The sequence below is a fragment of the Lepidochelys olivacea genome (assembly GCF_965140295.1).
Source record: "Lepidochelys olivacea isolate rLepOli2 genome assembly, chromosome: 16".
Lineage (NCBI taxonomy): Eukaryota > Metazoa > Chordata > Testudines > Cheloniidae > Lepidochelys > Lepidochelys olivacea.
The window spans coordinates 22,862,132-22,884,851 of NC_140426.1; the positions used below are offsets into that span (position 1 = coordinate 22,862,132).

The following is a 22,720-nucleotide window of genomic DNA, read 5'->3' on the forward strand; positions in this document are numbered from 1 at the left end:
AGTGGTTTTTTTCCCACCTGTGCACAAAACCTAAATGTCGGAGCTATCTGGTAGGTTTGCATCTCCTGGTCCAGCATACCCATCCACCAATGCAAGCAGACACCCAAAAGTGCTTTAGGAGCGAAGGCAGGGAGGAAAAGCATACTGTAGGTGAATAGCCAAAGCCATGCATGGCTTTGACAATATTGCCAACCCCAAGTATTCAAAAAATAAATCACAGATCAGACCCCCAAAATCATGATATTTAAAGAAAAATAATAACCATGGGGTTCTTTGCTTTGCTTTCCTGGTACCTGAGTCTTCAGGCTGCATTCAGGACAAGTTTCCCTGCTTTTTCCCTCCCCATACACAGAAGATCTAGAAAGGAAAACAGATTGTCACCACGCCAGGAGACGGAGCTTTAAGTAAAACCCAAATATCAAGTGACTAATGACAAAACCGAGTTGGCAATGCTGTAACCGAGAGTCACATCACGTCCGCTTGATCGGCATGCGGCTGTCCATGCAGCTAACCCTCCACAGCGCGAGATCCACAAGTAAGGATCGAGTGGGTGGCGTATTTCCCCCATACCTGTAGGAGTCCCTGGGAAGTAGTATAGCCGGGGCCTCCAATGGAGCCATGGTGCCATCCCCTAAGAGGCAGAGGACATCCATGGGGTTGGCTCGGGGCCTCCAATGGATCCCTGAGAGCTGCAGGGCTCTGGGGTGGGATCTTGCTTCTTCTACAGGACTGACCCCCCTCCCCAGACAGAAGAATTAGCGGAAAGGTTTCCTCCCTCCACCCCCTCCCCGCACGATCAGCTCCTAAAGGTTTCTGTGAGAGAGGGTATCCGGCCTAAATTAAACCACAGTGACCAGGCAACCAGCTCTGTGAGGGCAGCATTGCTCCACTGGGGAGCGAGCGCCATTGCCGTATGGTGACCCTTCGAGGAGGGGAATGATACTGATGGACTCTTCAAAGGGAGCCTTCTCTGGGACTCTGCTGATCCACACACGGGATGCAAGTCAAGAGAGGGCTCAAAAGGCCCAGAGGCAAGTACCGGATCTCCAACAGGAAGACGTCCAGGGAGGTACCTTCTGGCCTTGTCCCATATTCAGCAGCCCTGCATCTTCTGAGAACTAGGCACTTCAGCCTTCAAATGCTACATGCCCCTGAAGGCAAGTGAGCGGAAGCCTGCTGAAAAGTGCCACTCTGCACCTCAACCCTGCGGTTCCCTTTCACTCTGGTGACCGGCCTTAGAATCCCAGAGACAGACAAGCTGCCGCTCTCCATAAGCCAGACAGCAGAACCCATCGAGTCGTGCTCGGTAGGGCCCAGTTTCTAGGGTTCACGACCACATGATTAATAATGGATACTATAAAGAGCCGGTGATGTTAAAAAAGACTTTTTAATTGTACATCAGACATATTAATTACAACTTGAATATAACAAAAGTTGGTTATTAAAAGCAGCAACTTGACATCATAAATCTTTAGAAGGTGCACAGAATCATTATAAGATCTATTAGAACTAATGCAACACATCCTCTGGAACAAAGCGTTTTTAAAGGCTCCACATTCCCCACTCTGGAATAGATGTGGGGGTGGGGAAGGTTGGTTGGTTTGCAGGGCCTGAAATAAAAAGCATACACCCGCAGCACACTGGGGCTCGGACATTCCTGAAGTGTGCATTGGCTTTCTGAGCCTCTTGGTGTCACTGCGCTGCCTATTCCGTGGCTTCCAAAGGGGAGGAAACACAATTGAGAGATGAACAGAAAGGCCTCACCTGGCAAGATCAGGATTCATTCATTGCGCATCAGCTGATCACTCCACCAACACCCAGAGCAGATCAGGGAGCTGAGTCCCCCATACTGCTCTAAGCCAAGCCTGAACCCCTGGACCCCAGCTCTGCAAACTTCTCTCGTCTTGGCAGGTAAGTAACAGAGAAACTGACTTTCTGCTACTGTCTTTTCAAGGGGAGTTGCATGCAATTTCGGCATGCACATGTATTCTGTTTCTGATTTAAGATCTTAAATACTAATTCCCCAACCATGTTATAAGCTCCATACAGGCAGAACCTACAGAAGTTGACAAGTGATGCGGAGCTCATGGCAGAGTCAGGGTCTTGTCTCTTTCACTTCCCCTCTGAAAGGCGATGGGTATTGACCCAACTCTAATGCCTATATTTCAAATACAGAAGGAATAGGGTTATGTCCCCCCTCTCCCACCCCTGATCATTTCTAAGCTGAAAGCCTCAAAATCTCTTGGTTTTCCTGGGGCTCCTGAATATGTGCTGAAAACAAGGAGCAGATTCAATAAAGGTTCTTTTTCATATTGCCTCTTTGCATTCAAAGCACTTATGTATTTCACAGGACATGAAAAAGCTACAGTACTTCGAATCATTAAAAAAAAAGCCTAGCTTTTGGAAACAGCAAAAAAACAAACAAAAGAACCCCACAACTAGCTTTTGTGCTCAAAGGCTGCATTATATAAAATTATATACGGCCTGACGCAAACTCTGTTGAAGTCAGTGGAAAGACTCCTATTGATTCCAATGGGGTTTGGATCATGTCCCAAGAGACCAAAAAACTTACTGCTATGCATAGAAAGACCCCAGTCCTACAATTGGATCCACACAAGCAGACCCATGGGCACATGCCCACACAGATCTGATGCAGGTTCAGGAGCCAAGTCAGTTTCTTTTCACTCAAAACCTGCGTAATTGGGAGAGTCTTATAATGCTTTCTATGCACTTGACTAAGGGCTTGTCTATACTGACAGCACAGCTATGCCACTGTAGCACTTAGAGCTTCTCCCATTGGCGTAGGAACTCCACCTTCCTGAGCAGCATTGGCTGTGTTGACAGGAGCTCTCCCGTCCACACAGCACTGTCGACAGCGGGGGTTAGAGCCGTATAACTGTAGCGCTCCAGGGTGTGGCTTTTCCACCCCCCTGAGCGATGGGGCTATACTGACATAAGACGGTAGTGTAGACCAAGCCTCAGGGGTGAGATGTTACTTTAACAGTAGAGATGTACTACAGATCGACTTTTTAAAGTCACAGTTTCCATTCGCTGGATTCAAATCCAGTCCCAATGACAGACTCCACATTTTACAAACAGGTGGCAGCTTTTCCATCGAGGTGTCGCTAGATCATTTCTGACAGATTAACTGAAAGACTTTTTTAAAAAAAAAACCCTGCTACAATGGATGTTCAGACTAATCTGCGTCTGCTACAGCAGCTGATAACAGGCCAGATTCTGATCCTAGTTACTCTGGGATAATCTTGAAAAACTCCACTGAAGGCAACGTAAATACTTCAAATTTACACTGGTGCATCCAGTGAGAATCCGGCCCAAAAATCTCTAACACTCAAAGGACAGCAAGGAGCTGTATGCACCATTCTGGGTCTCAGCCATATAATCAACTCAGACTACAGAAATACAGAGATCTTAATTTAGATTTGCGGGGGAGGGAAACTACAATTAAAAACAACTACCCCCCAACAACCTGGATTATCCACGGTGTTATTTGAAGAGTGGCGTCAATGGGAGTTTTACTTTGTTAAGGATCATATAATTTGGCCTTCGGTTTGTAACTTTAACCTGTTCTGTTAAGGCAATATTGTGCCATTCATTTGGATGCCAGTGAAGAAATGCTGCTTTTATTATGGGATTTCTGCTTAAAAATGGAGCCTAATTTTCCTCTCACCTGTTTTGAACTCTTGATTTACATCCGTGACAGTTAGGGGAGAATCACACGCTGATTGACTGAGGATCTTAAATAAAGTTTTTTCAATAAAATGAGCTTTTCAGTTCATCTTGCAACAGCCAGGTCATAAAATCATTCACACTGTTAAAACCATGTCCTTTAGGGATTAATAAAGGTGAAAGAATTTGCAAACTCTAGTTTGCTTTTTTCGCCTTTATGATGTTTAAATTTTAGCACTTCACTCAGTTTGGACAATGAAAGGAGAGTTGTCAGTTTCACTGTTTATCCACAGTGTGGTTCTAGTCAGGTTGGTCCCAGGGTATTAGAGAGACAAGTGGGGTGAAGTTGTATCTTGTATCAGACCAACTTCAGGTCATCTGAAAAAGACCTCTACGCAGCTCAAAAGCTTGTCTTTCACCAACAGAAGCTGGTTCAATAAAGAGATATTCCCTCACCCACCTTGTCCCTTTTGTTTATTGTCAGTTTCACTCTGGGTTCTCCACCACCAGGCTATAAAGTGTGGATAACTTTTCACTGAATGTTTAAAAGAAAAATCTAAAACATTTCTACTGATATTAGAGTTTGTAAAAGTATAGATATATTTTAAAACAACCTAGATTGTGTCTAAGCTACCTGACAATATCACTTTATATTAGACAAGAGTGGCAATTTTTTTATTATTGGGTAGGCAAACTGAATCCCAGAATTCAGCTTAGCAAGTCACTTTCTGAATCCCAATAATGGAAAACATGGCTCGCCCTCCAATAATTTATTACATTCGTTCTTCCGATTCTTAAGTTACTGCATTGCCTCTCCCTTCCTTGCCCTGCAAGGCTACATCCTCTTCTTCCACTATATATGCAAGAGCAACAAAGACAGAGATCATGCAGTGCTAAGTAGAAAGATTTGGTTCAGCTAGTATATGTCAGGTAATACAAACAGCAATATGTATTGTTATGTATCCAAAAGCAGCAGCAACAGAAATTCCCTCCCCCAACACAAAACATCTCTCTTTCATTCACAGAGACACAGCCACTTTTCCTTTGTTTTGCTTTTTGTTTGGCTGGTTTTTTTGGCTTGTCTACTCATTTGGCAGCATTCAACAAAATGATCTTTACAAAAATAAATGCCCATGGTTCCATTTCAGTTAAGATGCCATCAGTGCAAAACAATGCCCTCCTTGGTTTTAAGGCAAGCTCACGTCATTTGTCTGATTCATTCCAAGACTGTGATTGTCAAAAGAATAAGCAAATGGAGCTGCTGCATCCTTTGACATCTTAATATCATGGGACAAGAGCAACTGTAATGTAAATCTATCCGGTGGCTGGAAAGGCTGGAAGTGAATGGCCTAAAAGTGTACGTATGTATATATCCCATTAATGAATGGGTCTATGATGAGGAGGTAAATACTATATAATTGCTTTGGCCAGCATTTTCTATCAGCACAAGAATGTGATATTTGGGCGCTTAGGCATTATAGAACTGGTTACGTAGGTGCTTTCTGCTTTAGTAACAAGACCAATCTGGTCTGTTATTTAAGGCTCGTATGTGATCGTAAGACACTGGTGGACTTAGATGTGGTTCTTCTGCCTAAGAGCATTTTTATTGTTACTAGAGGGGATGATGGTTTGAGCTCTATACAGATTGGTTTTCCTTTCTCCACTCAAACTTCCCTCTTTGCTTTCCTCTCAACACAAGAGCTACTCCATCAGACATCAGCCAGATGCTGGGTGGTTCGGACAGGCCTACCATGCCTCTATGGCGCAGCAGAGTATCACAATGAAAAGCCATATCACTAACTGTTCTCTTCCACAAAGATAGCTCCTTTGGCTTAGCCAAAGGGTCCCTTGGGGAAGCGTAACTAGGCGATGCCAGTTGTATATACAAATGACCGATAAAATAACCATCATTAAAAACAAGAACTCTATCAGTTTTAGCCACCCGATGCCACAGCTCACAGTAAGTTTGGATGTAATTGCCATGTCCAACTGCCTCTGCTATACCCTGTCCTAAGTCCTTCACAGTTCCCTAGACCGGTAAGTGTTCCTTTCAAACCTCGCCTGCACAACTCACTGTAAGCGTCAGGAGAGCTGTCAAAGCTCTCTCCCATCGGTGCACGGCCAGCACGGGAGCCCTGCTCATCCACATCCCTTGCCTCTTTTGGTTTAGGTCATGGGTGGTGTTTGATTGATAGATCTATTTAATTCTAGGAGAGGTTCCCCAGGCTGGTCCAAGCCAGAGGGATCAATATGGGGTGGTGCCTTCCCATTCCACCAGGTATTGGACTTTGCCCTCTGGAGTCACCCTGCGGGCTAGCACCTGGTACTTCTCCCCACACACCAGCCTGCCAGCTGCTCCGAAGTAGTTGGTGATGGAGGACTTGAGGTGGGAGAGGGAGGAGTCGTCCTCGCTGATGCTCTCCAAGGTGTGGCTGTCAATCCCGTCATCCTGGCGTTCTGGGGCACAGGCCGCCTCACTGCTCTCTGAGGCACAGCCATTCAGGGGCCCACTTTGTTCAATGCCTTTTCTCTTCCCCCCCACTGGGGCGTAGGCTTTAGCCGCCAACTTTCGTTTCCTGCTGCCCACGTTCCTTCTGCTGGGGGGGGAGAGAGAGAGAAGGGGATGGGGATAAGAGAAATGCTGGCAAAAGGAAACAACAATGCAGCAGCGCTGGCTCTTAGACAAGACATATGCCTGGTGATGTCAAGGGCTCCTGACCCAGCACTGAGCCAGCCAAGTAGGGAGGATGTTTGCTAATGAAAGCGAGTTTTGGTTTTGAGTTTCCCGTCCCAGCTGCCGTGAGACTTTACGTGCACAAAGAAGCGAAGTGCCAGGTTTCGAGCCATTAGCCACCGTCCAGGAGCTAATAATCCAAGGCTCAAATTAGTAGGAAGAGAGGCAGCTCCCCTTGTTAGGATAACTCTGTTGATGAGTGACAGGACAGGAGGGCATGTGGTCTAGTGGTTAGACCTGGGGCTGGCTCTTGGGACTCCTGGGCTCTAGTCTTGCCTCTGCCACTGACTGTTTATTGTATCAGACTCATCTCTGAATTGGGCTCACTACTTCTGTAACTCGGGCACTGGAAGAAGGTTGAAGTTACATTGTCTTAGACTCCCTGAGGTTGGTTAAGGATATGTCTACATGGCACAAAAACCAACACAGCAGGAAGTCTCAGAGCCCAGGTCAAGTGGCTCAGGCTTGCAGGGCTAAAACAGCAGTATGGACGCTCAGACTCTAGCCAGAGTCTGGAAACCCAATGAGAGGGGAGGGTCTCGGAGCCTGGGCTCCAGCCTGTGTCCAAACATCGACACTATTTTTAGATCTATAGTGCAAGACTTGCGAGCCTGTTGACCCAGGCTGAGACTCGCTGCCATGGGTCTCTTTTGCCATGTAGACATATCCTAGTACTCCTCTCTGAACATGGCCATCGGTGCCTAGATGGACCCATTTCTGCAATGACGCTAATGCCAGCTTCCCATGGGGCTTGTGAGCTTTAATCCATTTATTTGTGCAAAGTGCTTTTGCCAAGTACTTCATCAGGAATCTGCACAGCCACAAGAGTCCTTATGCACAGAACAGACTGCAGGGTAGGAGATGTCCCGTGGAGATGGCTAGGCAGAGTGGACGTGTTCAGTAAAGCTGCCAGTTCATTAATAATGAGTCTTTCTATCCCTATGAATGTAAAAACACCCATCAGCTCCAGGTAAGCAAGGGTAGTTCTGCTTACCGAGAAATGCAGGGCCAGTCCTTTCTGCATTAACCACAGCGCTTCCCTCACCCCACCAAGCAGATGGCAGAAAAATAGGCAGTTCTATTTAATGACCTCAAATAGGCACTGAACAAACTGGCCGCCAGCTGTGGGCATCAGCTATACAGTAGGCGGAGTCTCTAAGGCAAGCACACAGGAATCCTTATTGCCAGGTGCTCGAGGACCACCTGGGACCAGCTCCTTTGCAGCGTACCCTTGTGAAGAGATTTTAAAAAACAGAAGCTGGGTTTTTCTGCAGCCAGGCACGTATGTTTGGGGACGGTCTCCAGTTAATCAGTGTCTGGTTTGCTTAGTGTCAGGGCAGAGACAGAGAAAGATGAGCAATACTTGGAAATACTGTGAGTGCAGAGTAGTTGGGAGACAGCTTGCCCAGTACTGAGAGAGACGGCAGGGAAGAGAGGAGTCCAGGATAACTTCCAATGACCCATCATCATCATCAAGAGCTAACTCTACCTAAGCCAGAGGTTGGAAGGCCAGGGTGAATGAAGAGTTAATGAGGATCACGTCAGGGGTTGGAAAAAACAAAGGGAATTAAAAGAAAACTGTCAAGCGTAGTCAAGATCAATGCAAAATCAAAGGGCAAGAACCTAGTCTCAGCCATTCCCCTCCCCTTACCTCGATTCATATGACAGGCTCGTTGTCGCAGAGCCAGATGTACTGGCAGCATCTGTGGAATCCAGGTCAGAAAGAAAAGTCTGCCCTGAGCTGGCACTGAAAGGGAGAGAGACCGAAGTCAATCCTGGCCAGACCTCAGCCACTGTGTGAGCCCAGCATTTCCGGCTGCGTCGGTAGCAGACACCCTGCTGTGTACGTACAGGACCCGGCTCCAAACAGAACACCAGCTAAAACATGCAGCCCGTTCGGAGACATTCAGGAGAGCAGCAGTGTGCGTCCCTATCAGGACAGCCTGGGGGGCCTGCACTGTGTTAGTTAAAAACCCAGAAGTCAGACAGGAACATAGTAACCAGTGCAGACCCCTAGGACTTCCAGACCTGCCAGACAGGGCTTTCACCAGCAGCCAGCAAGGGCTTCCCATCCCCCTGCTTCCATTTCCCAACAGGGCTCAAGTAGATTAGCTGGTGCTCACTGAGAATCTTGATTCCTCATATAAATCCGGTACTGCCGATTTGTCTGATTAAGCCCCTCAAACATCTTTCACCTTCAGGCATCTCTCCTCTCCCCAGCACACGAGGGAGTGAAGAGGGCAACCCCTGAACCACAGTGATGGCTACCCCCGGCATGGCAAAGAGTGGAGACGCATGCACAGGGACCCGGCATGGTTTCTTCTTACCATCAGGCATCACTGCCCTGCGGGACAGATATGCCGTTTACCTTTTTAAGCTTTGAATTTCATCCAGTGTAAAGTCAAATATGCTGGCCAGGTGGTGGTTTGTGCTCCAAGCCGAGGCGAAGTCACTCTGCATTGCAAAAAGGAGTATATTTATTAGCTGACAGCAGGCCACGACTCGGCGTGAGCAACCACCGCCAGCGTTTCCTACCCCCGTTGGCCTCCAGCTTCCATCTACTGCATGCTCTGAGATGACCTGTGCTTTGGACAGTCCCTTACCCCTCTGCAGAGCGGGCATGCAGGAGGCTGCTGGTCGGAGCTGGGCGCAGTTGGAGGGTTGTGAGTTGGAGGGTTGAGGGTTCTTTTTTTAAAGACACCTTTTCCATTAAAAATAATAAAATGTCCCATGCCAGCTGAGGTTCCATTTTCCCTGGTTCTTGTCTGTAACTGAGAAGCTGTGAGGGCGTTTGGAAGGATGGGGGACAATTATACTTGACGCATCTGAGGATGTCAAAGTCTTTTACAATGGTTTAATCAATTTTTACACCTCATGCTGGGAAACTAAGAGGCGGAGACCAAGTCTCACAGCACATCAGTGGCAAACCCTGTAACAGAACCTGAGACACCCAACTTTCATCCCAGTGCTCTAGCCACCAGAAGACACTTCCTCCTTCCCATCAGTCTTCTTTCTCCCCCGAGGGCACAGATTAAACAGATGGATTTGGAACTCCCTGCTCTGAGCCTCTTGTTACTGGCATCAGAAGGCTGGTTTGTGGCCAGAAGGGCAAACTTTCAATTAGCACTCTGATCCTGCCTTTATTAGTCATCTCTGCCTGGGGAGTGCGCGGGCCATGCCGGATGGAAAAACGGCAAATTGGAGAAAGCACTCAAGCCTCCTAAATGCCTGTTAGTAGCAGCAGCACAAGGATGGTGCCCAGTTCCATGTTTGAAAAACAGGAAGCAAAACACTTCAGTAATTCAACCCTGAAAAACAACATCATGGATAGTAACAAAAGAAAGAGTAGCGAGAAACTAACACTGGGAATAGCATCCTCCAACAAAAATTTTGATCTTTTTCTTCTAGCAACTCGCCTTTTCTGCTGTTGAAATTCATGAGGCAGCAAACTGTGAAAGCAAAGAACAAACACAAACAAAGAACAATGAGAGTCAGACTTGCTGGGAGACTGTAAATCACATAACAGGCCTGAGGGGGGTGTATAGAAAATGTCTACTTTGGTTCCAAGCAGCCAGGGAGAAACCTAGGGTGGGGAGTGTGGTCTTTTGAAAACTGTAAAATTTACGAGCTGTCATTTGAAATCCTATTCCTGCTTGCAGCCTAGGGGGCTCTAGAGAGAAGTGTGAGACCAAGGCCTAGTAGTCAGTTTGCAGAGAGCCAGTTGCAATAAGGTGGTGAGAGTTTTGGCCTCTCTGTTTTATGGAGCAGCCTGGTTTGTTTCTCTCTGTTTTGGGGTTCTTGTGTGTTCTGAATTCTAAGGAATAAAATAATGTTTTACTGCAACCGTACAGCAAGAGTGTCTATGTTTTTAATCTAATTTCTCTGTTTGTATGCTGTGAAACAGACAATTATCAAGAGAGCCCAGGAAAGCTGCTTTACTGTAGTGGCTGGCACAGAACTGGGGAATGCTGCATAACCCAGGGGACCCCACGACTTATCATTTCTGTGTCAGAGTTTAAGACAGAAGCAGACATTCTATGGAGGGAAAGCTCAAACGGTTTATGGAGAAGCCAGTTTTCTTAAGAGGACAGATGCAGAGGAGGAGCAACGGATAGTATGAAGTGAAAGCGTGGACACAGACCCGTTTTTATGGGCGTATTTGCTTTTTCCTCTCTTCTTCAGCTCAGAAGCTCCATTCTCACCCAAACCTGGTACCTTCTCTGGCAGGAGCTTGCTTGGGGGGTTTGGCGGGACACGAATTCGCAGGCGAAAGATGCATTTCTTCTTCTTGATTTCCTTACCGCACAGAAACCTAGAGGGCACAAGATACAAATCCCCTCGTGAGCTATTGATTTTTAAGCGCTGAATGGGAGTCTTCATGGCCAACTCTTCCCCTCTCCCACCCATCCTACCTCAACACCTAAACTCTGCAAACCCAGTCATTTCAGCCCCTCCAACTTCCCCACACCTGCTGAAGCTGAAATGTTGCATCAAACAGTCCCCTCGCCCAGGCTCACCTGCTTTTGTAGCTGTTGAGTGCATTGAGCAGGTGTGGAGCGCGTTCTGAGGCCGGAGTGCTGGTCAGCTGGGATAAAGCATTGGCCAAAAGGTCATTTCAGTAACTTGAACAGATGATCAGCAAAGCCCAGAGCACACGCTGGCTAGAGAGCTCGTTAGAGTCACCATGGTTATTCAGAACTACAGTTTTCTGCTCTGGTCTAAGCAGGTTTGATCATAAAGTTCAGAAAGGCACAGTCAAGAAAACCCCACAGACCTCCAGGATGCAAACATTCAGGCAGTGTTTATTGTCTGGACATCAGCGTGCTGGGTTTTCCCCACTTGTGTTCCTAAGACAGTTAAAATCCCTCCTCTTGCTTTGCTCTATATTATTTTATTTTTTTAAACAAATGATGGTTGCATTTACTTCCTGCACTTCACTGGACCTGGACAGTGAAACTAGCCGTGTCCATTTCCCTCTAGCTCTCGCACACCGCCACGAGGCTGACCTGGGTAGGTTAGGACCAGGGTTCTTAACCTTTTTCTTTCTGAGGTCCCCCCAGACATGCGATAAAATCTCCACCCCCCCCCCGTGCCACAGCAACTGGTTTTCTGCATATAAAAGCTAGGACCAGTATTAAGGGGTAGCAAGCAGAGCAGTTGCCCACGGCCCCATGCCACAGGGGGCACTGTGAAGCTAAGTTGCTCAGAGCCCCAGACTTCAGCCCCATGCAGTGGGACTTCAGCTTTCTGCCCTGAGCCCCAGCAAGTCTAATGCTGGCCCTGCTTGGCAGCCCCCTTGAAACCTGCTCACAGCCCCCCCAGGGAGCCCCAGACCCCTGGTTGAGAACCACTGTGTTCGGACACATGGCAGTATTGCAATGGTTAAGCAGCCCTTTCCCAGGCTCTTTGGAAAGCTACCAGCTATCCTGCCCAACAAGTCAGCTACCAGGGGGACTACAGCAGGTCTACAATCAACACCTTCCACCCGTAAAACCCAGCTCCTCTGCCAGCCAGAGAATTGCTGGATGGAATCCATGCCAGGGAGCTGGCAGAGTGAGGCGGGTACAGTGTGTGCTCCGTGGGCAGGCAGAACGAGAGGTCAATCTTGCAAGCTCTGGTAATGCCCCAGCCAGGTGCCCTCTATCTCCCCCATTGCCCTGCACACAGTCATTGACTAAACGATTATAACAAACCCCGCAGCACCCGGGCACCTGGTACAAACACCTGCTGACGATTTACTTCGAAGCGGGCAACAAACCAAGTCCAACCAGAGCCACAAAATCCACCCTGCTGTGGCAAACCACCCTGGACCCCCAAGGAAGAGTCAGGCAAAGGCGGTTTTATACTTCCTACACTGTACCACTCAAGGAAGCACACAGAAAGGTGACCGCCCCCTGCTCCTTTGCAAACGAGCACCATTCAAATGCATCCTGTGATTTATGGCTTCTTCCCACTAATAGAGACACACAGAGTGCAAAGAGACACAGCTTATCACCACGGGATTTCACTATTAAACACACCTGAATTCACCTTTCTCTCTGAGTGACACTCATGAGCTTCCCCTTTTGCTGTCTGAGCAGACAGGAACAGAGGCTCCCAAAGAAACCCTGGTCTTATTTTCTTTGGAGTCAGCCAGGCCGCATTCCTGGCTTTAAGGGGTGGATGGTCCATGCGTCACTTCCCCTGCAGCCGCCTAGCCTTCCCTCCAAGCTGCCTTCCCAGAGCCAATCCCAGGCCCCATGTATTTACCTTTCCGAGCTGTAAAGGATCCCAGTGGTGATTTACAAAGGCTAGGATTTCCTCAAAGTCGAAGTACTTCTTTTTGCTCTGCACGCCCAGATTATAGAGGGCCAGGTGGACAACATCGACCCTGTGGGAGCAAAGGAACAAGAGCAGCTAAGAGCAGGCCCCACTTAGGCCAGGAGCTGCTTTCATATGGACTTGCATTTACTTCAGGTTTGCAACCCTGAGCTTCCTGCTCTGGCTTTGCCATCACCATGGCAGCTGCCTTCTCCCTACTCCTGCCATTCTCCTCTGCTCCTACTCCAAGTAACCCGTGGGATGCTCAGGGGGTCTGATGGATGGATTTCTACGTGGCTGACAGTAGAGCAGGGAGAGAAAGTTGCCTGTCCCTTCCCTGGAATTGCCATTCTGCAGACAGTAGCAGATACGTCCTCTCAGTGATCTGTTCACTAGACATGAATGGAAACCCAGAGTGCAGCCTGCACTATGGAGAAGGCCTGAGACCAGATTGTGTTAATCCGCAGCATGGGATGCTGTCTAGGACGTGGACAGAGCGTCCCATTGTAGCTGCTGTGCAGGTCTGGAGAGTCATAGCAGGTTCCATTGTATTTTCACATGCACAAAAGTGGATTAGACAAATAGCTAAAGGGCTGGTTTAAATCTGTCAAAGGGGAGCCAGGAAAAGGAGGATTAAGTGGCTGTTAGGTCGACCTGTTTGGCAAAATCCTGCAAGGGGCTCTGCATGCGGGGAGATTTACCACATGCTGGAATACCTGAGCCCCACTGAGTTGGCTAACCTGCAGAGTGCCAGGATTCATTCCTAGTTTCCTGGCTTTTTGTCAGTTTCAGCCACATGCTCAGTGCTGCAGTTCAGGTAGTGGGGAGGGGGACTCCTGGATGATCTAAATGTTAGCTGAAAAACAAAGTGCAGGAGGCTGACGGCTGGCCGCAGAGGCTCCTAGTCACATGAAAATAGGTGCTGGCTGCGTTTACATCCTGCCTCCCTGGAAACACATCCCCAGTTATATATGGCAGGGGCAGGCAGCCTATGGCCCGTGTGCCGAAGGCAGCTCACGAGCTGATTTTCAGTGGCACTCACGCTGCCTGGGTCCTGGCCACCGGTCCCAGGGGCTCTGCTGCTGGCCTGGGATACCGGCCACTGGCTCCCTGCCAGCCGGGGTTCCATCCGCCGGCCCCGCTCAGCCCGCCGCCGGCCTGGGGTCCTGACCACCGGCCCGGGGCTCTGCTGCTGGCCTGGGATACCGGCCACTGGCCCGCTGCCAGCCGGGGTTCCATCCGCCGGCCCCGCTCAGCCCGCCGCCGGCCTGGGGTCCTGACCACCGGCCCGGGGCTCTGCAGCGCCCCCCCCAGCTATGGCCCACGGCCCCAGCCTGGGGCAGTGAGGGGTGCAGACGGGGCAAGAGGGGGCACAGCTCAGCACCCCCACCTTAAAAATTATTTCAGCGCCACTGTACTGGGATAGTTTTACATCCTGATTTGCTGCTTACATCACTATCATGCCACATGGAACAGCGCGCTGCGTTTGACGTTGAGATTAGAATGTACATGCAAGAACTGGAATCAGTATTTTCTGACAGATTTCAAGATTTCCAGCGATTTGGCCCAATGCTTTCTTTTCTAATTAAACCTGAAAAGTTCAACGAAAGCAACTTGGATTTGTCTGTATTTCAGTGGATGGGTGTTGAAGATTTCGAAATGCAGCTCATTCAGTTAAAAAGCTCAGAATTGTGGGCATCGAAGTTTGGAGATCTGCGAAGTGCACTTGAAGCGACCGAGAGAGATCATGGGGCCTCTATTCTGACCTGCTATGTCCATGCCAGTGAAATTTAACTGTTTGAAGAAAATTGCATTTGCAATGCTTTCAGCATTTGGATCCACATACCTGTGTGAACAGGTATTTTCACACATGAAATCTGTCCTCTGTCCCTCTCAGAGTCGGTTAACAACTGATCACTCAGAAGCCTGTGTGCAGCTTAAAGTATCCAAATACATGCCACACATTGGAAAACTCAGTAAGGAAAAGCAAGGGCAAGGATCACACTAAACTGATAAGATCTGCATTTTAATTTAATTTTAAATGAAGCTTCTTAAACATTTTAAAAACCTTATTTACTTTACATACAACAATAGTTTAGTTATATATTATAGACTTATAGAAAGAGACCTTCTACAAACGTTAAAATGTATGACTGGCACGTGAAACCTTAAATTAGAGTGAATAAATGAAGACTCGGCCCACCGCTTCTAAAAGGTTGCTGACCCCTGATATATGGTATCCCTCTATTCCTGTTCTAAACCAGCTGCACAGTAGGGGCATACCCCGTTAAACAGCTACTGTATTTCATCCCAGAGGAAGCTGCATTTCAGTGGCTGGTTAAACAATGTCTGCATATCCTCGACTTCACCATGGCAGGTTGTGGGAATTCATTAATATAAACATGTAAAGCATTTTGAGAACCGCAGATAAGAAGCACTAGAGAAGGGGAAAGTTATTTATCCTCTGACCTATGAGGTCTCTGCTATATAAACTTGCACTTAATCCCTTAACTAAAGGGAGAGACATGTGGCCAGATCACCTGGGTGACTTATCTGCTGGCAAATATGTATTTTGGCTCACATACAATAGGGCAAAGCATGCAGCCTGGGTCCAGCCTCCATAGGAATCCGTGCCACACAACTTGACTCCCGGAGCAGGGTGTGCTCAGGAGAAGCCCTGGGTTAGCTTGTAGGTCAGAAAAGAGGCTCACAACGGAACTAGCCAGGGCCAGTTCAGGTGATGCCTCCAAAGCTGCAAAGATCCTGGCAACCTCCCTGCACCAGGGAGAGGGTGAAATGCCAGTGTGAGGCTCCTGCTTCAGTACTATGCAGGATGATAGACAAGCCGATTCCCTTTGACCAAGAACTCCACAGTTATGGAGCCCAGTGGAAGGTCAGGAGCCTCCCCATTTAGGGCACAAATCAAATCATCCGCTTTCTGTTTAGTAGGAAACTTCCATCCACTAGTCCCTAACTGACTCCACAAACATACACCAGTTTTAGATGCAAGGCCTAGTCCCCTATGGAACTGAACCATGCTCCAGCTTGCATGGCATAGGTTGATCACTGAAGATCACACACTGAGTCCCAGATTATCTTGGGCTAGCCCAGAGTGACCTGCACCAGCAGGATTATAGCATGGGTAGCAGTTCTGCAGGTTGGGATTAAGGGGCATCAAAGCAGCTGTGTGTGCAGCCCTGGACTGGGAGAGCAGGTCAGGACAGAAACATTTTAATGCTCCCTAAACTATAAAATAAATCATGGGCGTACCAATAAAATGCAAATGCCCCCTCCACACAGATCCCCAAAGCTTGCGGGGAAAGTGGCCCACACCCAGGGATGCTCACTAGGTTGGAACTCAGGACATGGTGAGCCGGACGTTCGGCGGGGCTGAGTCTGCTCATACTGGGGGGGATTGCAGCTGCTCAGCTCCTTTAAGAGCCAGGCCCGTTGATTTTTAAAAACAAGTGTGAGATCAGTCTCCTGGGCCAAGTAACTGCATGAAGACGCAGCTTCAGCTCAACGTGCAGCTTAGGCGGGCATGGGGATGCCATTAACAGGGGACCCCTGGGGACGTCCACATTCTCATCCTCCTCCAGCATAACCCAGGCCCTGCTGCATGCAGGGCAGAATGGGGAGAGCCAGGAGGCCCAGGAAGGATAAATTATGCCTGATTATCAAACAGCTGGTCAGAGAGCCAGATGGGCTGAGCGGAGTTCTGTTCCCACCCCCGAACTGCACAGAAAGTTCCCAGAGGAAAGTGACAGCTGAAGACACTTCACTCCGCACTCGAAGGGGCACCAAGGGGAAAGGAAGCCATTAGACACTGGCTTCTCTCTGGCCTTCTCCCTGTGCTGATCAGTGGTTCTCAGCTTTGTTGCTGTGTATTCCATTCCACAAATTAAGGCTCCTCTCAGAGAGACCGGCCCCCTGCCCCTCTCAATGCTGATCCCACCCTTCCTGCAGCAGCCGTAAATAGAGCTCCGGTATAGGAGAAAATATCAAGGCAATGACCTCCCTCTGGTGCAGCACATGCATCTGCTTGGCTATGTCTCTTCCAAGGGACAGTTACAACCCTGGGCCACGTGGAGGCACTTCAGAGACTCTGCAGTTCCGGGGACAACTCTGAAAGTCCCTGACCGAGCGAGAGAGAAATTCAGGTGGAGGCTGGCAGCCAAGGAGTCAGGGCTTCGCCCCATCAGTTGGGAGCCCCAGGTTCCAGCCCTGATCTCTTGAGCCCAAAGAGACTACTCGCCAACTCTTACCATCTCAAGGGCAGGCGCTTGATGTATTCTGGCCCCTGGTTACACACCGCACAGAAAAAAACATAAAACCTGAAAAAGAGAGAGCAAGAAACACAGGGTAAGGTGGGGGGCAGTTCAGAAGGGGGGTGGATTTGGGATCATCTCTCCAACAGGACAGCCTGAGGCTCTGGCTTGTAGAGTACCAGCCACCAGCCCACCCTCCCCGAAGGGCAGCGGGTCTCAGCATTGCAGCAGGATCCTCTGTGCCCATGTGGGGCAATGACTGCGGTAGAATCCATCCCCCTGCATGTGCCAGGCTGTGTTGTCCTCTGGCCCGGACTGGGGCCAAAGTCACTCCGTTCCCCCAGGCAATGCTTGCAGGCTTCACTCCCTCCTCCAGCCCCTTTCAGAGTCCTGCCCCTGCCCCCTTCCTCAGCTGCAGAGAAGGTCACTGCAGAGTCCAGCAATTCAGCCCTTTGGGTCAGCCAGAGGGCATCGTAGAGAGGAACTGAAGCTCCCCTCTGCCTGCCCCAGCATGGCCCAGGCCATCTGAGCACTGCCAGTTGCTTCAGATCATCGGAGAAAAGCCATTCTCTCTGCTGTGCCTGGCAGTCTCCTGGCTGGCAGGCTGCTGGCCAGAACACGCCGTGACTGCACCAGGTTGGGGGGTCAGAAATGAGTGAGGAGCCATCTCCTAGCCACAGATCCACCCTGCACACAAAGGGACAAGGACCCCCCTTCCCCACACACAGCCAGAGAATGCACAACCTGGAACCTGTCCAGACGCACAGTTAGTCCGCAGCAAGTCGGGGTGCAGATCTGCTCTGCATTAGCCGGCCATGCACCGAGTGTCCACGCAGGCCCCGCTGCTGCACACAAACAGCTCCCCAGGGTGCTTCCATATCCCACTCGGGAACTGATAGTGCGCAGCAGCAGGGTCCCCATGGACATTTAGTGCTCGCAGGCTAGTGCAGGGCAGACTTGCACCCTAGCTTGCCATGCTCTGAGTGTCCATGTACACAAGACAGAGGGAGACACTCGCTCAGTCAGTGAACTCAAAGTGGCAGCTCTCTCCGGACCGCTGCTTGCTGTAATCCACCAGCTTTTGGCCAAGCAATCAGCCAGGATTTCAGCCGAGCAGCAATTCCCAGGACACCTGAAGGAAGCCCGATTGCCTGGGATGAAGGGACACAACCCCACTGATTCCAGCTGCTCCCAAAGCATCAGTGAGCGTGTTAACAGTCAGCCGGGGGAGGAAATAGACTGACCAATGCACAACTCTGGCTCGACCCTCAGGGATGCATGGAACAAAACAACAGGGTGAGCTGGGGAAGGACGTACCTGTCTCCAAACATCATGGGGTCGCTAAGGCACTGCGTGCAGGCCTCGTGGAACCACTGCCTGCAACTGTAACACTGCAGCATCTTCAGGTACCATCTGGGAAGAGAGACCAGATTTCAACACTCTCAGAGGTGGTGTGAGGTGCATTAGGACTAGATCACCTTTGCCATACATGGTGCCCTACAGGCAAATGGAGGCAATTCTCGATTGCGCAGCATGTTGGGCAGGCATTGACACCAGGGCAAAGTAAGTGTGCAAAATGGGTGTGCAACGCTCCCCAAATGGGAATGGCAGAATTTCATACCCCCTCAACACTGGTGGAAATGACGGCGCGAGGCGCAGGACAGTGGAGAATCAGGCCTGATGGGTCTGGGTTTGTAATGTTGCAGGGGAAGGGCTATATTTAAAAAAATCCACCACTGACATTTACATTAAAAAGGGGGAGCAGGGGGGTCCAGACAGAGTTTTCGAAGGAGGCAAAGAAGTCAACCAGCCCCACTGAACTGCAATGGGAGTTGGGCACTTAACCAGGGGCCCCTTGGAAGACCCCAGATGCTACCCAGATCTGGATTTCCGGACAATATTTTTTATCAAAGATAAAGTTTAGTAACTAAAGCTACTTGGTCGCAGCCTTTCACCCTGGATTAGGTATTTTGATCACACTGATAACCTCACACCTCAGCAGCTCGCTGGGACAGCTGGCTTTCTTAGCAGCCTCTCCCAATTAAGCATACAGGAAGCCTCACTGCAAATGCACCCTGCAGCAGCTCTCTAGATGGTTATTTTGGTCCTCTGTGCCTTTCCCCAACTGGGTTATTTTCAGATGGGGGATTCCCACCTGCAGCTTGTTGTTACAGCAAGGGGAAGCAGCTCTTGCATCCCAGAGCCACTGCATCAGCGCTGAGTAAACTGCAACCCATCGCCTTTCTCCTGGAGACGGGGCAACATGCTCAGCAGCCACATTCGGGGGAATGGGAAACGCTGCAAACTCAGAACCTGACACGTGCTTATGGGGTGAGAACTGCACCCTCAAAAAAGCCTTCCCCGGGAACTGACCTTCAATCTCACACTTGCCCTAGGGAGGAAGGATGGCCTGGTGGTTAAGGTACTGGACCGGGACACTAGTCCCAGACTTTGTAACAGTCTTCCTCTGCATTCGTGGACAAGCCCTCAGCTCTGTGCCCTAGTGCCCAATCTATACGGTGGGGATAATGACACGTCCTTTGCCCATCTTGTCTATTTAGATTGGAAGCTTCGGTTTGCCAGGCTCTGTCTCTCCCTGTTTTTGTACCATGCCTGGCCCAACAGGGCCCTGATCTCAGCTGCTACCATGATACAAAGATCAAAAACAGCCCAGGGAGTCAGTTCATGCTAGCTAGCTCCATTTCTCTCCCTCCCCGAGCCAAGGTGATGTTAGACTAACACTGAACAGCCCAGCTAGTATGGGCTAAAGTGCAGTTTGAATCTAAACAGTGACTGCAATTGAAGCAGCCCTGTCTTGCTTCCTGGTCGTATTCTGTCCCACCCACTCTGTCTCGCTCTCCCTGGCCCTGCTCAGCGAACAGTTATGGGAGAGGGAGCTGGGTTCTAGTCTGGCTCATGCATCAGCTACAGAGTCGGTAAGTAAGGCTAGCATAGGTCCCTGCCGCTGTGCAGGACCAGCTGAGCCCACTGGGACACGGTGGTCTCGGTTATACTGGAGGAGGGGGCATGTCACACACATTAGAAGTCTGATCTTTGATAGCCACATTCAAATCCAAGAGCAGTGTAATAAGTTTGGGGCCTTACTCGCCAGGCCCCCCGCAGTAACAGTAACACTGCTGCTGATTGGTCCTGTGCAGAGAATCCCATTCCAGCTGCTCCGGGTTGTAGGACAGCACCATCTTGATGGCTTGCAGCGTCTTGGCGATGGCTCCCTTCTTCAGGGCGCCACCTTTCTGCAGGACCAAGCAGAACACAGGGTCAGCACAGCCGTGCACGAGGAAGCTTGTGACTAGGGGAGCGAGCCTGGCCCCATGGAAGTCAATGGGCATTTTGCCATCAGCTGCAAGGATGCAGGCTCAGGTCCCAAATTTGGAGGGTGCACGAAAGTAGCTAATGGTCAGATCAGGGGGCAAAGAGTCAGTGCGCTCTGCCAATTGACTAGCCCAAGGCTACCCAGCAGTTACTTCCCTGCTCTGTGCCTCAGTTTCCCCACCTGCAAAATGGGGGTCATACCCAGTGGGAAGCATAGAAACAAATCCATGAGGGTAAAGCCCAAAGAGCCCCTTCTAACAAAGATGCTGAAGGAGTGCTGGGCTGCACGACCACAACTCCTGCCAGACACTCATGCGGCTACTCCCATAATGTCAGTTCAGCCTTAGCTGAAAACATGTCCTCTTTCCCTGCTCTTGCATTCCTGAATTCCCCAATGTTCTGCTTCCAGTATTCGCAATCCCTTAGTGTTACATCAGCCTGGGGTTCACGTCTGGGTTCCCGATCAAGAGATTCCTTAAAAAGGGCCCAATCTGCACAGGGCAAAGGGTCAGAACTCTCTGAAAAGCAGGCCCCTTTAAAGGGCAGCAGCTGGGTCGGGCCCCAGATCACTAGTCACTTTTGAATCCTGGTGAAAGCTACTGTGTAAAATCAATCAATCATGGAATACAGCCTACTGGGGCAAAGAGAAGCAAGTGCCAGGGAAAGCCTGGGATTTGAATTTCTCTTTAAACTGATATAGGCCTGGCGGTGCTCCCCCCAGAAGCCGGAGGGCGCAGGGCTGAGCTCTGTGGCTTAAGCCCATCTCTGCTCCATAACCCTGACATGGGCGCTAGTAGCAATCAGGACGACTCAAGACGGCTTTCTGGCCACTGACGCCCGCTGGCAGGAGCTGGGGGCTGGAGCGAAAGGGAACACAGCTGTTGTACAGGAGCACGCCATGGAGGCAGGGAACACGGGTCCCTTTCCCCTGTTGAAATGGGCAGGTCCCAGGAGTAACAGTCACTTTTTAATGTTTTCCAGGATTTTCCCCAGTTATTTCAGCTGAGACCTCGACTGAGCCGTGACTTCCCCTCTGCACCACGGCTGCCTTCTGCCAGCTTGGCTGGTGCAGAGGGGCTGCCCTGCCCCCGACTGGTAAACTCCCTCTGTGCAGCAGGGCCCCCCTGCCAGGCACAGAGACAGCTAGGCCAGCGCTGCAGGAGCTCTCCCTGCCCCAATGTGGGAGGCACAGCCAAGGTGAAGCCTTACGATTCCGTGCCCTGCCACGACCCATGGGGCACAAGTTAGAGTGGGCTTCCAGACACAGCAGGGGGTGCTGAACCGGCAGCCCCCGAGCAGGGGCGATGCAAGCTGGCTCCCTTCTGTCCCAGCACAGAGCGGGTGATCCTGCCCCCTTGCCATCAGCTACAAAGGATTTCACCCCTCCATAGGAATGCAGGGCTCTTCTGCCCAGTCCCCCTAAGCTAACCCCTGTATGAAGAGCCGGGGTAAGTACCGCGCAGTCAGCCACCCACTGCAGAGCGTTTGCCCAGCAAAAACCACCTGGCAGGGCAGGTTCTTGTTGCGGTTGGCAGCCCCCAGAAGGGAAGGAGCTAACTTGTAATCGCCACCCCCGCAGAACCAAAAACGGACCGGAGAGCTAGCGAGCAGGACGGCGAGCCTCACTCACCCGTACAGCCAGGGCAAATATACATCTCCGACAAAACCAGGGCGTCAGCACGGGGCCGTCGCTGCTGTCCACCACCGGGATGTGGCACTGCTGGTGATAGCCTAGAGGAGGGACAATCAGTGTACAGCGAGCCAAGAGCCTTCTGGGAGCACAGAGACCAGCTGGCCAATGAGAAGGCAGGGGTTGTGTGCGCGTAGGTACGGCCCACCCACAAACACACACAGTAACAGCAGCCGCTAATGATCGGCCACAGGTCGTGGAAGGGGATTAACGGGTATCCCGTAGCCCCGACTGGATAACGCCAGGTTCTCCCGGCCAGAGAAAGGCCAGCCTGGAGCTCAGCACGCATCCAGCATTAACGGCACAGCTCCCCTGCAGCCGGCGTATCAGAGCCATGGGACGCCCGGGGGTTTCAATGAACCGAGAGGAAACATTAGCTGCATCCCATCCCCCGTAAACATACACCCCCCACGCACACCCATTCACAGCCCCACTCATCCTGCCAAATATATACACACCCACACATGCCCTCCATTCATCCCCCGCCCACTACACCCCATCCCATGCACAGTCTCACTCCTCCTCCCCAAACGTACACGCAGCCCCATGCGGCCCACCCCCCCCGATCATTCCCCCAAACATATGTGCACTCAGCTCTCAACCAAATGCGAACAGTCATGTTACTCCTCAGCTGCTTTCTGTGGTTCTAACCTGTCTTGCGGCAGTGCTGGGACCCCGAAGCTGGGACCCCTGGGATCCCGAAGCCAG

At 50.3% G+C, this 22,720-nt stretch overlaps 1 protein-coding gene across 7 annotated transcripts in view; it reads right to left on the reverse strand.

Moving 5' to 3' along the window:
- Nucleotides 1-1,403: 1,403 nt before the first annotated feature.
- PHF19 (PHD finger protein 19) overlaps nucleotides 1,404-22,720 on the reverse strand; it is a 31,144-nt gene continuing 9,827 nt past the window's right edge. For 6 of the 7 annotated variants that reach the window (XM_084649754.1, XM_084649751.1, XM_084649750.1 and 3 more), the window contains exons 5-15: nucleotides 21,953-22,053; nucleotides 20,095-20,243; nucleotides 18,307-18,402; nucleotides 16,987-17,055; nucleotides 12,671-12,791; nucleotides 10,939-11,006; nucleotides 10,563-10,733; nucleotides 9,783-9,870; nucleotides 8,790-8,875; nucleotides 8,073-8,168; nucleotides 1,404-6,284 (exon numbers count right to left, since the gene is read on the reverse strand). In XM_084649754.1, the coding sequence (XP_084505880.1) occupies nucleotides 5,933-6,284; nucleotides 8,073-8,168; nucleotides 8,790-8,875; nucleotides 9,783-9,870; nucleotides 10,563-10,733; nucleotides 10,939-11,006; nucleotides 12,671-12,791; nucleotides 16,987-17,055; nucleotides 18,307-18,402; nucleotides 20,095-20,243; nucleotides 21,953-22,053 (1,397 nt within the window). In that variant the 3' untranslated portion in view covers nucleotides 1,404-5,932. The remainder of the gene's footprint in view (nucleotides 6,285-8,072; nucleotides 8,169-8,789; nucleotides 8,876-9,782; nucleotides 9,871-10,562; nucleotides 10,734-10,938; nucleotides 11,007-12,670; nucleotides 12,792-16,986; nucleotides 17,056-18,306; nucleotides 18,403-20,094; nucleotides 20,244-21,952; nucleotides 22,054-22,720) is intronic. The other variant, XM_084649749.1, reaches the window with a different exon arrangement.